Here is a 15,352-nt window from a genome sequence, read left to right as displayed (position 1 = left end):
AATTTTAATTCGGTTAATATGTTCGCTGTGTTAAACTGGGAGAAAGTTGTTTGAACTCGGTTTTTCCTTCAAATTCATTAAACATTTTTTGACAAGTCAATATTTTTTTGAGAATTCGGTTACTGCGTTAAATGGGAGAAAGTGTGTGAATTATCTCGGTTGTTTTTCAAATAGGAGTCCGATGTGAATATACATCTTTTTGAGGCAATTTGTTGCTCTCAAGAAGATATTCTTTTCACTCTTTTTTATTTATCAACATAAAGTAACAAAGAAAAATGGTATGTTATTGTAGGCATTACAATGAACACCTAAAGAGCATCTAAATGTAAAGTGCACACAAGCAGCAGCCCATGATAATGTCTAGCAGTAGTCCACTAGTAATAGTAGCAGCAACAACTTGTGCTTTGAGAACAAGAAGCCACGAAGTGGAGTGAGTCCTTGAGGCATGCGACTCATGCTCCTTTTTTGTTTTGCATTTTTTTCTGAAGCATATCTGAAACTGAAACAAACATATCAAAACCCACTTCTTTGCCCACACCGACACTATTGAACTTCAGAAAAAAAAGTATAGAACTAGAACTAGACAACACAATTTAACTAACTGAATAATGGGGAGAGATAGCAATGTGAAGCACGTATGTTGTTTCCCTTGCTGGTGAAACCTTGGTCATTTGGTCAATGCTAAAGTAGATCTGGAAGAACACACACACAAATGATATGTGCACACATGTAGTAATACGCGGACCTTCCTGGAAGTAATACATGAACTTCTGTATACAGACTCTTTTCTCACGTTCACATGCACATCGGTTTTCCAAAACAAAAGCTTAGGAGAAATACAATTGGGGAAAAACTTGGAAACATGCACACACACATATATAAGGGGGTGGGGAAAACAACAAACTGCATGGAGATGGACGGACCAACCTGGGCAGACAAGTGTATATGTGGCCTGTTTTTTGTTTGGGCAGACAAAAAAGAATCAATTTATCCTCACAATTAGTAACTTGGTTCAGGAGATCTCCGCACACAAGTACAAGCTGAACTAAAACCCACAAAAATGTTGAACTCTTGTTCCACATCTTGCCGTACCAGATCGCGTGGCTTTTTTTTGTCGCTTCCTCCTTTGCTTCTGCACTGCCGAGATCCCCACCGGCACCTCCGGCCTCACCGGCATCTGCAAGACAAACAACTTGCTCGATATGAAACGGGTGGAGAGCAGATAAAAAGCAGTCACGTACATGACATGACATAGTGGTGTGTGCACACATAGATGCAATCTAGCACACCGCTCCTTAATCATCCCAAACAAAACAAAAGCATGGTGTGGACATTCGACAGGAAAATGCATATCTTTTTTGTTGCTTCATTTTTCATGTTGCATACTCCATAAATGCGCACTTCCTCTGTCCAAAAATATTTGTCCCTCAAATGGATGTATCTATCACAAGGGACAAGTTTGGGACAAACTTTTTTTGGACGGAGGGAGTATCTGATAATTGTAACGAGAGTGCAGTTCGAGGTGAGGAAATTGTGAAGAGCAAATTGCAGGCTGCTGCTAAATTCTCACTGCTAACTACAATGCACCAGTAGTCATCATCCATCCCATTCCAATGAAATCATATCATTCCTCTCACTCACACCTGATTTGTTCTTCCTACACGGCAAATCCAAGCTTGCTAGCAAGTGTACGAGCATCTTAATCAAAGAAACAAGTAGAAAGAACTTATTTCCCTGTTGCATATTCTGTAAACGGACCTCATGAACTGCAGCGCGCAGGAGCCTGCTGCGACACGAGGAGAGGCATGGTGGGGCTTGGCCAGCTGTTGTGTTCGGCTGAGGTCCGCGGCCGCGAGACAGCTTGCTGGGGGCCGGGACTCGGTGGCTGCGCAGAGATGGACGCCGGCGGCCGCGGTCGGGACGACTGAGTCCTGTGCGCCCCTTCTGGGGGTGGTGGCGTGGCCGTGGACGTGAGTCCAGGGAGTAAGGAGGCAGGAGGGGTCTACGGCTATGCTCGACGCCGCTCCGGTGTTGCACCACCCACCCGACCCGGGGAGGAGGGAGGAGGTTGTTTCCGGCGGGGGACACCAAGTAGCGCGTTGTGGCCTCAGGAGGCCGCAGCAGCGCGTCAAATCCAGGGCCCTGCGGCGGCGCTCGGGATCCAGGGCCTGGTGACAGCACGCCGGGGTAGATAGTGGCGGCGGCGTGTGGGGGCTGGTCAAGCACTGGCCATGGGGAGGCTCGCTGGCCGGGGGGAGGCGCGCGGCGGCGGGGTTGGCGGCGGCTGGGAATCGGGGAGAGTGGGGAGAGGTGGGTACGTGGAGTTTCGGGGGTAGGTTTTTCTTTTGTTTGCGCTTTTGTTTCGCTGCGGCTCTGAAAGTTCAGGAACGTCCTCGCGCGTCTTATATATGGCCGGCTGTGATCCAAATAAATATTCTAATCCCAAGATTAGAATAGTGTTATCATATATATATATATATTTAAGTTTTCAGTCCTCTACAACATTCACTTATTGCTAATTCTTCAAGTTGATTTTTCTGCTAAGTGAATGTGATCAGACCCTTTCCCCTCTATGCTATACTCAACCTAGTCTGTTCACAAATTCTTCATGTGCGTTCTATTTGAAACTCGTTTAAAATCTTCACCGTGTCCTTGTCAGCTGAAGAATTTGCGAACGAAACTTTAAAATCTTCTTATCTGAATTTTTGGCTTTTGCCGCTCAAACCGTTCCACATCGCACGATATGATTATTCTATTCACCCACTATCTCACACGATCTCCACCTCACTGTTTGTGGGTGACACATGTCGATAGGATGAGAAGGGTCAGGGGCACGTTCGTCCATTTTCTTCGGGCGAGCTGTTTTTCACCTCAGCTATAAATACCTCTCATCCTCCTCAGACTGCATTTACCTCGCTTGACCTCACTCCCCTCGCTCGAGCTCTCTGACCTAGCTTCACCGCTACTTCCATCGTCGCTGGTGAGGAAGAGCTTCACTGCGTCGACCTCGTCGGCGTCGTACTCACGCCGACCGCGGAAATCTTCACTCCGCCGCTGCCGTAGCTGTCTTCCGCCGCCAAGTTAGGGCGTGGATGATCTGAACGGAGGAACTTTCCATTTACAACTCCCAGTTCGTCATGTTCTTAGTCAAGGGTAAATAAAATCTATTTTTACTGCCTTTGTTGATTCTGATGATTTTCACAAAAAATTTAAAAGGTGTTTATTCTTCAACTTCCACACTCTTAAACACCTCACATGCATCTGTTCTTGATCTATTTCTCTAAGCAATTTTTCTTCACTATTCCTCTATTGTGTGGATTTTCAATCTATACAACTCTGGAACCTTTGTCAAAGACCGCTTAGTGAAATTCCTCAAGACACTCCTGGTCAAATTCCTCGAACTTGGTTCTTTTGAAAAACTTCTAAGAACGCATGTGACCTCTCCAAATTCTTCGCACCTATACTCTGTTCACAGGTACACATGTCCGCTGCTGAATCACTAGGTTCTCATCAACTTAACTCATTTACAGCGTTCCTTGAAGACAAATTGCATACCTCTTCAGAGAATTCTATTGTTCAAAATCCTCGGCTAAAGAAAATGGCTGATGGCAAGAGACCTGAGAATGGAGGCAAGAGACCAGAAGTGAATACTGCCTTTAAGATTCCAGATGACATCTATGAGGAATATTGCACTCTTGATGAAGCCAAACATGGCAAGGAGAACAAGAATCATCGCAAGGTGCGCATACAAAGGATCGAAAGGAGATGGGCATGGGAATGGAGGGAGTACAGATATGTAACTCCAAAATACATGAAGAAATTCGCTTTACACCCTCCTTGCCCAAGACCTCCGTTGGCACCTGGCCAAATTGCTGCTCCCAGTAGCCTCAAGCGCGGTGAGGACTATCCAGATGAATGGGCCAAACAACAAGCCAAGTTAGCCAAAATGGCCAAGGAAGCAGTGAGGAAATTCAATGAAGACTCAGCTGCTGCCACTGCTGAGGCCTCTGCTAGCAAGCCTAAGAAGGCTATGCCCAAGAAGCATGCGCACAAGCCCAGTTCCGTAGCAATGCCCTCACGGCCAAGCTCATCAAATCCCTTACGACATATTCCTCAAGCAGTTCCAGTTCCCAGTGTTGCAAAACCTTCAGCTGCTGCTGCAAAATCCTCGACACCTGCGCATCTTGCCTCGTGCCAAAGGACAAATGGTATCTCAATTTCTTCAGGAGCATCTACAAGTTCTTCAGCTCCTCCTCAGTTCTCAATAGGCCCAACTCTGCTGAAGAAAAAGGCCATGGACGTGGCACAAGGCCAAGTCCTCACAAGAAGCAGGTTGCCTTCCAAGTGTCGTCGAGTGAAGACGAAGCTAATGATGAGGAATTAGCTGAAATCATCAGAGACAAACAGAACAGGGCCGCCAGAGCCAAAGGCAGTAATGTGCCATTGATGCTGGATCCCAAGTTGATCCTAGACTTCATCGACCTATGGCATAAGGACCCCAACACTCTTTGCCTGAGCTGAACCTCACTCCTGGCCAAAGTCATGTGTTGATGGCCTTCATTGATGAGGAAAAATGGAAATTTGAATAGGGGAGGAGGATGAAGAAAGCTAAGTACAAGAAAGAGCGCTTTCTGAAGCAAAATGTTTTGAAGCTATCACCTGATGACCTTGTAGCTCTGGGATCATAAATCAAGGGTCTAAGTGATGAATTTGACCGATATTATGCTGATAGGCTGGGTGCCAAAGTCAGATTCGTCAAGCTGACCAAGGAATTCACCTCAAATGTTGCAGCCCCAATGCAACTTGGAATTCCTCAGGCTGAAGCATCTGCTCAGCCTACTGAAGAACATGCCAGCACCGCTGATGAAAATTAGGCTGCTGAAGAAAATGAGAGCACGAGGGCTGATGAAGAAATTCCAGCCGCTGAAGAAACTGTCAGGGCAACCTTTAGTGTTGCGCCTGAAGAACTAGCCATGCCAGTTGAAGCATCTGCTACCGCGTCTGAAGAAACTGAACAAGCTAGAATAGTTGTGCCTAAAGAAACTGCACCAATTTCCTCTGCTCCTCCTACATAGACAAACATCAACCTTCCTTCTGCATCAGAAGCGAAGAAAACCAAGGCTGCGGAGCGAGTAGCTGTGAAGAAAAGGAAAGCATCTGCTTCCTCAGAGTCTTCAGCTCAGAAGAAAGTGAAGACTTTGAAAAGCTCCTATGAAAATCCCATAGATGTTGTTCCCATATGAAGCATGCCATCAAAGGAGATTATTCCCTTTGGTGATGAATATGTGATTCCAAGTGAATCTGATGAAGAAGATCCTTCTGCTGCTACGTCAGAGCAGATTGATGAAGAAATTGAAGTGGACAATATCACTTCAACTCCACTGGTATCATCGCCCATGCCTCAGTTCATAGCTGAAGAGGCAGGCATTGAAGAAATAGATGATGAAGATGAAGATGTGGACAATGGGTGTACAACACTGATTCTTAATGATGACTACTAGGAAAGTCATCACCCCAATTCACCACTATTCGCCCCTCTGCAACAGATTACTCAATCCCCTGTCCAGACTGAAGTAATTCATACGGGTTCTGAAGGACATCAAGCTTCACTTCTGTCTATTCCTGAAGAAGTTCCAGCCACTAGCGCTGATGAAAATGTTGCTGAAGAAATGGAGGCCAAGGCTGCTAAAGAAATTGCCACTGAAATTCCTCAGCATGTGGCTCTAGAGACTGTGATCCAAGAGGCTATGAAGACATCAACTGCAAATCTTCAGCCCAAGCCACAGAATCCTCACTCCAAGAAGCAGAAGTTCAAGGCTGGTGATTTCTTTGCTAAGCACATTTTCTTCACTAACTACAATCCATATGGCTCTCCTCGTCTTCGACGCAAGCGTTTTTGGACTGCTAGCCAGATGGACTTTTATTCCTCATTGCTGTTTGATAAGGACAAGATCTTTGACCATGAGCAAATTCCTCATGTTGATATGGAGTCGCTGCCATGCTTCTCCCAGTCCTCAATGTTCTTCATGACACTGGGCTGCTCAACTTTTGCACCGACATCTGCGACTAAAATGAAGAACTCATTCTTCAGTTCTATGCCATGTTGGACATCATCGGCAACGTTGAAGATGTGAATTCATGGGTATTATACTGGATGATAGAAAATACTCACTACAAAGTTCCGGCCTCTGAATTGCTTCACGCTGTCCCAGTCAGTCCACCCACTGAAGGTGCAAGGCGCATCTATGATGAACCTGAGCTCTCCAATCATCTGATGCAAGTGCTGATGAAGCCTTTGAAGCCAGGTCAAGCTCCAAGAACCAAATTCCTCGTTAAGGAACTGTTCTATGTGCCAAGGACTATCTACTGGATATTGACCAAAACCCTCAGTCCAATCAAGGGCCACAACTCTGATGATGAAGAAGTTGTTGGCATCATGAACAATATGCTTTTCAACATCATACATGGTATTCCTATCAACTACGATGATTTCTTCATGAGGACTTTGGCTAATGTCGCTCTTTCACCATTTGAATTGAAGCCTTATGCTCCCTGATCATGAGATTCATCAGATCAAGGTCTTCAATTCATTATAAGGCTGATTGTCAACACCATCTCAGCTATTTGCCCCCAATTGAAGTCCTCAAACAGACTATTTCCTTAGCTGATGAGAAAGGCAAGGCTGCTATTATCGATGAAGGCACTCGTCCATTGGATGGACAGTTTCGCAAAGCTGCATCTTATTCCACCAATGATGACTCTGCTACACATGACACTGCCGCAAATGCTTCAAAGCAATATCCTCAAGCCACTAATCCAAGAGTGATGACTGACCGTGAGCTTCTCCTCATTCTTCATCAGAAAGTGGGTCGCAATCACAAGTGTGTCAAGCGTCAGTTTGGTTCATTTCTTCAGAACATGACAATCATGCAAAACACTATGAAGAAGAACCACTACTACTTGCATGAAGTTTTTGACCGCACTTGGGCTGTACTGTCTCACCTCTATGGTGATGAAGATCTCAAGCAGATGGGCTTCAAGCAGGACTTTGACTGGTCTAAGCCGCCTTCGAAGAAATTCAAGAAGGTCAAAGTTCCTAACTTGGTGGCCAGCTCATATTCTTCATCGCGCGAGACAAATGAACATGAAGATTTAAACGACACTACGACAGGCCCTACATCAACAGACGACCCCAACAACGCTGGCGCTCCTCCATCGACTTCATGGTGATATTCTTTAGGGGTGCTAGTCCTCATTTTTCGTCCCTTTTGGTCATTCGATGACAAAGGAGGAGAAATTTGAGTTAGTCTTCAAGCGGGTCTACATTATATAGGCGTTTTTTTGGTAAGTTACAACTCTCGTTCTTCTGAAGTATTTGTTGGGTCGAGTTGTAAACTTGAGTCTGATGGTGGTCTGATACTTTTTCTCTGTTTTTCTGCATGCTACTTCCTCACATAAGTTAATGCACACATGCCGAAGTACATCAGGCACCATATTTCATCATGCATTTCAAATTCTTCATTTCATATGTTAAATGCGTGTATGAATTACAAGATATAGGGGGAGATCTCCATGATTCCACTCTACAATGTGCAATTGCTATTCAAGGCAAATTCCTCACATATGCACATCTTCAGGGGGAGTTCTTCTATATCTTACAATCAAATTCCTTAATATCAGTATTTACACTTCATATGTTTATCCCCGTTGAAAACTTAACCTATATTGTCATCAATCACCAAAAGGGGGAGATTGTAAGTGCATCTAGTGCCCCTTAGTGATTTTGGTATATTGGAGACTTATAGGTTAAGGTACTAATGCATTTGTGAGTGTACACATGTCTATAAGTCTATGAGGAGATTGATATTGATAGTGAAAGTCGACCCCTAAAAATGAATGTCTTCAACTGAAGACTTTGGCTTTCTGAAGACTTTGAAAGTGAAGAAATTGGTGTGATCCTGAAGACTTGATATTCATGCGAGGATTATGAAGCGTGAAGACTTTTGTTTTTGTAGTTTCATTTTTATCTTTCTTGAGTCATAGGAAACACCATACTGTTAAAGGGGGTCGAGGTAAAACTAAGGAAAAGTTACCAAGTGATGCTCATCTCAAAATCCTACACCTATCCAATCCTTTCGAGCGAAGCCATTGGAAATCTCATACAATTCAGTCAATTTCTTCAGTGATAGAGACGAAGTTCTTCTGGTCTCTAAGGAATTTTTTCTGACTGAGGAGTTAGGAATTCGCTAGCGCGGATTGCCTAGAAGTGAGGAACATGATAGTCCTGAGGAATTTGACAGTCAAATCTCCGCCCATTGTTGTGCTATGCCCCAGCTGTCCCAAACTACCTACCCACCTAACGGTCATATCATTGAAGGGCATTTATGTCTTATCATGTCGGGCCGCTCCCTAGGCTATAAATAGCCGCCCCCTACAACCACTAGCTGGTTGGCTGCTCCGCGTGAAACTGACATGTGTCATTGAGAGCATCCCATCCTCCGAGGACTTTGAGCGAAAATCATCAAGTGAGGAAAACCCAAACACCTACAAACCCAAAGTGATTGAGCATCACTGAAGAGATTGTTCCTGTGTGGAACCAACGCTTGTTACCTTTGAGGACTATGCATCCTCCAGACGGTTAGGCGTCATGGTCTAGAGCATCCAAGAGAAAATTGTGGATCACCGAGTGACCGAGTCTGTGAAGGTTTGGAAGTCACCTGAAGACTTACCACGAGTGAATGGCAAGGTCTGTGTGACCTTAGCTCAAGGAGAATACAATGAGGACTGTGTGTCCTTAGGTTTAAATACCTAACCGCTCCAACCAGACGTACGACTATCATAGCAGTTGGAACTGGTCTACCAAATCACTGTCTTCACCAGGCTACTGGTTCTATTTCCTCAACCCTTTCATTTCCTCATTTCTGTGTAGAAGTACTTGATCATTAATGTTTCAGTTTCCTCAATCCTAATCACTACAAAAAATACACTTCCGTGTGATACGTGTTTGTCACAATAGGTCACGTTTCCTGTCATGCATCTACATCCATGACGTTTTTATGACAGAATCAAGATAGTCATACCTGTGCTGTCGTAGAAGTGTTCCATGACATTACCAAATTATCATCATGGAAGTTTCCACTTCCATGACGAAAAATCGCGCGTCATAGAAGTGCTTTGGTCAAGGGTGACCGACACGTGGCATCCACTGTAACAGGTCACCGTTAAGCTATCGGGTCCGGTTTTTGATCCAATAACCCGTTAATAGCCCGGACGAATGGGGATTTTCGACGTGTGAAATTCTCATTGGCCAAAGGAAACATGTGTTGGCTCACCGTTGGGACAGATGTCATCCACTCATTGGACAAGAGGCGCCTATGATACGTCGACACGTGGTATGACCCAATAGAGGCCCATTCCGGTGAAAAGGCCGGCCCGTTTGACTTAGTCGAAAGGTAACGGGCCGGCCCACGGAAAGCCTGTTAACGGCCTATTCGTATATAGCCCATTTACGGCCCACTAACTCCCGGACCATTACGTCCTATCGGAATTAAGCCCAGTAGCTTCATATGGGCTGTCCAATATGATTCTAGCCCATTGTAACTTCCATCCCATGTATGGCCCATGATGTCTTTTGGCCCATATGAGGCCGTTTGTAACTCTCGGCCCATTAAAGGCCCGAGATGAAACTGGCCCATAATGAACAGTGTATCGCTTTATACCCATTAATAGCCCATTATTCCGTCGGCCGTTTCCAGCCCGTGTTAACTTTCGCCTTCTAAGGGCCCATTTATTCTTGGGCCCATTTCTAGAATTTGGTTAGTTACGGTCAGTTACTGGCATGTTCCCTTTGTGGGCCAAATTCAGCCTGTGGTTACATTCGGCCCATTTGTGGCCCGTTAACCCGTTGGGATTTTTTCATAGCGTTATCAAACACGGCCTATTAACGACCCGTTATGGTCCACGAATAGTACGACCCATATTTGGCCAAATGATTATACGCATGTAGAAGGCCCATGGATCCTACGGCCCGTAGAAAACCAATGGATCCTACGGCCCGTAGAAGGCCCATGGATTATACGACCCGTAGAAATTCCATGGATCCTACGGCCCGTAGAAGGCCCATGGATCCTACGGCCCACAGGAGGCTCATGGTTACAACAGTCCGTGTGTTGCCATGATTATTGTGGCCTAGTTACCAAAAATAACTTATTGTGGCCACTAGAAAAATGCGAAAAAAGAACTGCAATGACTATAAGCAAACAACTAAACAAGACAATAAGGAAATAAATAAGCAAGCAACTAACACTAGCCTATTACAACTATTACACATATTACATCCACTGGGTATCAAAGTTCACCACCAGTGCAAATATAGGGAACAAAGCAGCATATTACATACACTGGCTGTCAAAATTGGCCACCAGTGCAAATAAAGACGGTAGCAAAACAAGTCCATAACTGAAACAACTTCAGAAGAGCTCAAGAAACGTTATCCTGGGTATCCACCATGCTGGCAATAAGCTTAGCAAGCTTATTGGCTTTGTCCTGTTTGGCGCTAAAATCCTCCAATGCTTGCTGTTGCACCAGAAAGTATGCATCTGAATACTCCAGGGACTTCAGCAGTCCTTCCTCTTCTTGTCGCAACATAGCTGATCGATGTCTTTCAGCTTGTAGTTGAGACTCAAGAAACTGAACTGATTCAGACAGTGAGTTTGAATAGCTTGTGCAAGCGGTAGTGGCCAGTAACTCGAACAGTAAACCAAGACAGGACTTTGGGGTTGTCTCACTGTCTTCAAGATAGTCTTCCTTAGCTATTTTATCAGCTTTGTTGGAGACCAACAAGGATGTCTCATGATCCTGAACCTTATCTGCATTACTTCCTTTACCATTGCATAGTAAGGCACTCTTCCCCAATATTCTGTTAGCATTCTAAGAGAAGAAACACGCAGACACATAATAGGTTTAGCATGTACTAGTATATGAAACTCATTTCGGTGAACCAGTTCATTAGTAATGTGGACAAGATTAAACTACCAAGCCTTCTATTGCCAAGTAGTACATTATAAAAGCATCAAACAAACATATATCTATGTCCTATGGTCACTACATTGTCTTGCCAAATCAAAATAGAGACACGGTTCAAATCATATCAGTTCAAGAGAAAGCCATACTGAAAGAATACAAAGCGTGGGAAACTACACGACACAATAAGATTTCAGATGGGTACCACGGGTCTACATGTACAACAACACTATTGGCCCTGTTATGATGCTAGTAATGTGCATGATATGAGAAGTCAACTGTGTACACAATTGAAATTGAAATCAACAGATCTATTTATAAGAGCAAACCTGTTAAAGAAACATACGTAAACATACCTGTTGTGCCATTGGATTTTCCACTGGATCATTCAATTTAAAAATAAGTTTGTATGGGTAAATACAGTGATACAAGAGCAAAGCAGTATGCACGATAGCAATGGAATCTTAAATGAGAATAGTTATTCTTCAGGTTTAAGCACTTGTTCTACATGAACAGAGTACAGTAAGACCCAAACATATATTACTTAAGATAAAATGAGCTCATAGACCTTACCACATTCTTGGTTCGGGACCAGTACAGAACAAGGCGTTCCCAGTCATCGTCTAGTAAATATGTCTTAGGAGAACGTAAGGGAATTTGATGAGTTTCTTTGCCAGTGAAGTACGTTTTCTTCAGGTAATTCCGATACTGCCACCAAGCATTCTTGAAGATAGCAGAGGTATTAGCACAGGTTACCTCATCCTGAGTTTCCAAATCGGTCCTTCTCTATAGAGAAAATTAGGAAAATTTGCTGTATTATAACCATCATGGAGGTAAAATGTATGGGACAAAGCAAAGTAATTGCCATGAATTACATTACTTACACATAACTCCTGGACAAAAACATGCATCTGGCATTTTCCTTCATCTTCAGTATAATATATCCATGATGGGAAGATACACACGTAGGATTTAACAACATCAAATGCGATAGATGCTAAACTATGAATGGTTGGTTGTGCTTCCTCCATAGGAATAGGTGTACTAACTGGTGGAGTTGGGGTTCGCCGTGGTAGTACTGGCGCTTTGGGCACTGGAGCTGCCTTACTAACTGCTCTTGTTTGGGAGCTCTGTGGTGGAGATGCTGCTGTGTCAATAGGAACTGGGTTACTATCTGTCGGGGTTGGTTAGATTGGGTGAAGCTGGTTCTCTATCCATCGTAGTAGGGGTAAAATCTGCGAGAGTCTGGGTTATGTGTGATAGGGCTGGTTCTCATGCATGTACAACCGGGGTGCTATCTCCACCAAGAGGTAGCATTATTTTATTTGAAGACTGTGTTTTTACTCCGCTAGATACTGCCATCACCCGCTCCAATTCAAATGGCTGATAAACAGGAAACATAGTTGAATGTACAGACATTGTATGAGAGACAGATGCAATAGATAGTGTGGAAAAAAGAGGGCAATAAATAGTTGACATGTACTCCCTCCATCCAAAAATACTTGTCATCAAAGTGGAGAAAAGGAGATGTATCTAGACGTATTTTAGTTCTAGATACATCCTTTTTTGTCCATTTTGATGACAAGTATTTTCAGACAGAGGGAGTATATTGTTTAACTAAAATGGATAGCATGACATAATTTTACATATATGATGTCTATCTAAACTGGATAGCATAGCATAACATAATTCAAAGATATGATGACTAACTAAACATGATCGCATGACATAATTCACATACATGTTATCTAAGTAATCAGGATCGCATGATCTAATTCACATATGTGATTTATATGCTAAGCAAAGGGCATTCGCATATATGCTGTCTAAACAAAGAACATGGTGTTGAATATTGTGTATATGATGTCTAAACTATGCAATGCAAGACACCATATGCATGATATGAGCAGTAGAACCGTGACAAGTTAGAGCATACACCTCGGTGGGGGAATAGGACTGGTCATCTGTCTCTGAATCCATCTATGAGGAGCTATCGGGACCCAGCAAGAGATCTACTTCGACAGGTAGCACTGTCTGCTTTGAAGGCCTTGTTTTCACTCCAGATTTTTCCATCACCCACTCAAATGGCCGATTCACAGGAAGTGTAGTTTAATGTACAAACATTGTCGACAAATGGAAATGTAATGAAGAAAAGGATGGGAAAGATATCATTCAAATATATGATGCCTGGTTAAACAGGATGGCATTGCACATTTCACATATATTATGGCTGGCTAAAAGACATGAGACTGCATAATTCCCATATATGATATTGAAACTAAACAGGTGGCATTACAGAACATGTCTAAACTAAGCAGATGACATATATGATGTCGAAAGTAGGCACTGCAAGACAACATATGCATGATATGACTAACATCATCATGTCAAGTTAGAGCAAACACCTTGCGGGGTAAATAGGAGTGGTTAGCTGCGTCTGAATCTGCCTCAAAATAGATATCTTCATATGGATTACAATCTGGAGAGGCCGGGGGAGGGTTTGCCATTGAACCCACAATGGAGCGATGTCTGCATGACATTGTATTGCCGTGCAAAACTCTTCTCTTTTGCTCTACATGTTCAGCATGACTGTGTACAATATCTGACATGCATAAAAAAACATAGTGAGATTATGTAAGGAGAGCATGTAGAAATCTAGAGTAATTGTAACAACCAGTGGATGGATCCAAAAATAATGATAGTAGGCTGATGATTGCTTTAATTTAATAAAAAAATAGATGATGATTGCTTTACTATTTATTTCCCACCCAAGATGAACAACATAGGCATACCCTAGGTGAACCAGATATTAGACAGAGATACTATTCATCGCTGCCTCGATATGTGCCCCACAACTAATTTAGAACTCAAGTTTGAACATCAATTTGGACCTGACTTGGAGTCTAAGAGGTGAACATGACAATAAAGTAGCAGGTAATATTAAGCAATGCATAACATAAGCAGAAACAAAAGAGTGCGATCTCTCTTGTGGACCCGTGTACTCCTCAGGTTCATCTGCGGAGTTGATGATGGTGATGTCGTTGTGGTGGGTGCCGGCGGCAGGGAAGGAGATCTGAGGTGGCGATAGACGGTCAGGAGTCGTGATGTCTAGTTTGGTGGATGCTTCTGTCGATGGAGCAGCTCAGGTGAGGTAGACAACATCGCGGCAGGAGCAGGACAAACCACACAAAATTTTCTTTGACACCTACCTGTAACTCAAGTAATTCTGTAAGGGCTCATTTGGCTTGCATGACTCTAAAAACGCAGGGATAGGAGGAAAAATACCAGAATATGATAGGAATGCACATGGGAAACAGAGCATTTGTCAACACATGATTTTTGTCAACTTGGGTGTTTGGTTCACAGGAATTGGAGGAGCAGAGGAATGCAAAGAAACATGGCCAAAATAAAGTGAAGCCATATGAAAGCGTGTACAGTTAGAATGTTATTCTTCCACTAATGCACTTGGTCTTGTTTTCATGCATAGGACTTTGAAAACTAGGTCCAGGTGGATGTTTTGCTCCATTCCTTTCAACAAAATGCATGAATAATTGAATAGTAGAGTGCCATAGGAAAATTTCCTATTACTATGTTTTTCCGTTGAACCAAAATAGCCCTAATGGATCGACATGGATGTAGAGTAATAAGTGATGCGACAAGTGTACAACCTCTTTGCCATAGCCGTATCGACCTCAACATCATTGGGTTGGTCATGAAGAAGTTGATGCAAAGGTGGCCGTCGGAGGTGTGGAGGAAGATCCGAGGAATCTATAGACGGCGTCTAGGGCACTGCACTGTTGTGATGGATCGTTCCGTCGTTCGAGCAGCCTTGGTGAGCCATGAGACGTCGAGGCTGAAGCAGCACAAGACAGACATCGTTAATCTCAAGTAGGATTCTAATAGCATCTCCTATAGATGATGTAAAATACATTACAAAAAAGTGATAGATGTAAAATTTACATCACCAAAAACCACCTAACTACAACAGATGAGGTAAAAACTGTTGACTCCGAACTTTACTGTCGAAACTGAAATTTACTATGAAATTGAACACAGTGGTAGCAGAGAGGCACTTCACATGTAGTTTAGGGAGGGCATGCAGTTCATCTTCAACCTGCACCCGCTTGAGCAGCCAGCCACCACCGGCCTCGCCGCCGCCCCCCGCGCCGCCTCACTGCCCCAAAACAACTCCCCACCGCCAGTCTGCCGCCGCCTCGCCGCCCCGAAACAACTCCCCATCGTCGGTCCAACGCAGTCTCACCGCCCTGAAACAACTCCCCACCACCGGTCCGCCGCCGCCTCGCCGCCCCGAAACAACTCCCCACCGCCG

The 15,352-nt window shown here is 43.8% G+C and overlaps 1 protein-coding gene across 1 annotated transcript in view; it reads right to left on the bottom strand.

Annotated features, from left to right (window-relative positions):
- Window positions 1-294: 294 nt before the first annotated feature.
- Window positions 295-15,352, bottom strand: part of LOC119352637 (pollen-specific leucine-rich repeat extensin-like protein 2) — a 68,879-nt gene continuing 53,821 nt past the window's right edge. Inside the window, exons 2-4 of the mRNA XM_037619225.1 lie at window positions 1,759-2,416; window positions 1,093-1,177; window positions 295-493 (exon numbers count right to left, since the gene is read on the bottom strand). Of these exons, the coding sequence (XP_037475122.1) occupies window positions 453-493; window positions 1,093-1,177; window positions 1,759-2,416 (784 nt within the window). The 3' untranslated portion in view covers window positions 295-452. The remainder of the gene's footprint in view (window positions 494-1,092; window positions 1,178-1,758; window positions 2,417-15,352) is intronic.

This window comes from Triticum dicoccoides, chromosome 1A, assembly GCF_002162155.2.
Source record: "Triticum dicoccoides isolate Atlit2015 ecotype Zavitan chromosome 1A, WEW_v2.0, whole genome shotgun sequence".
NCBI lineage: Eukaryota > Viridiplantae > Streptophyta > Magnoliopsida > Poales > Poaceae > Triticum > Triticum dicoccoides.
This window is presented reverse-complemented; position numbering and strand designations above follow the sequence as displayed.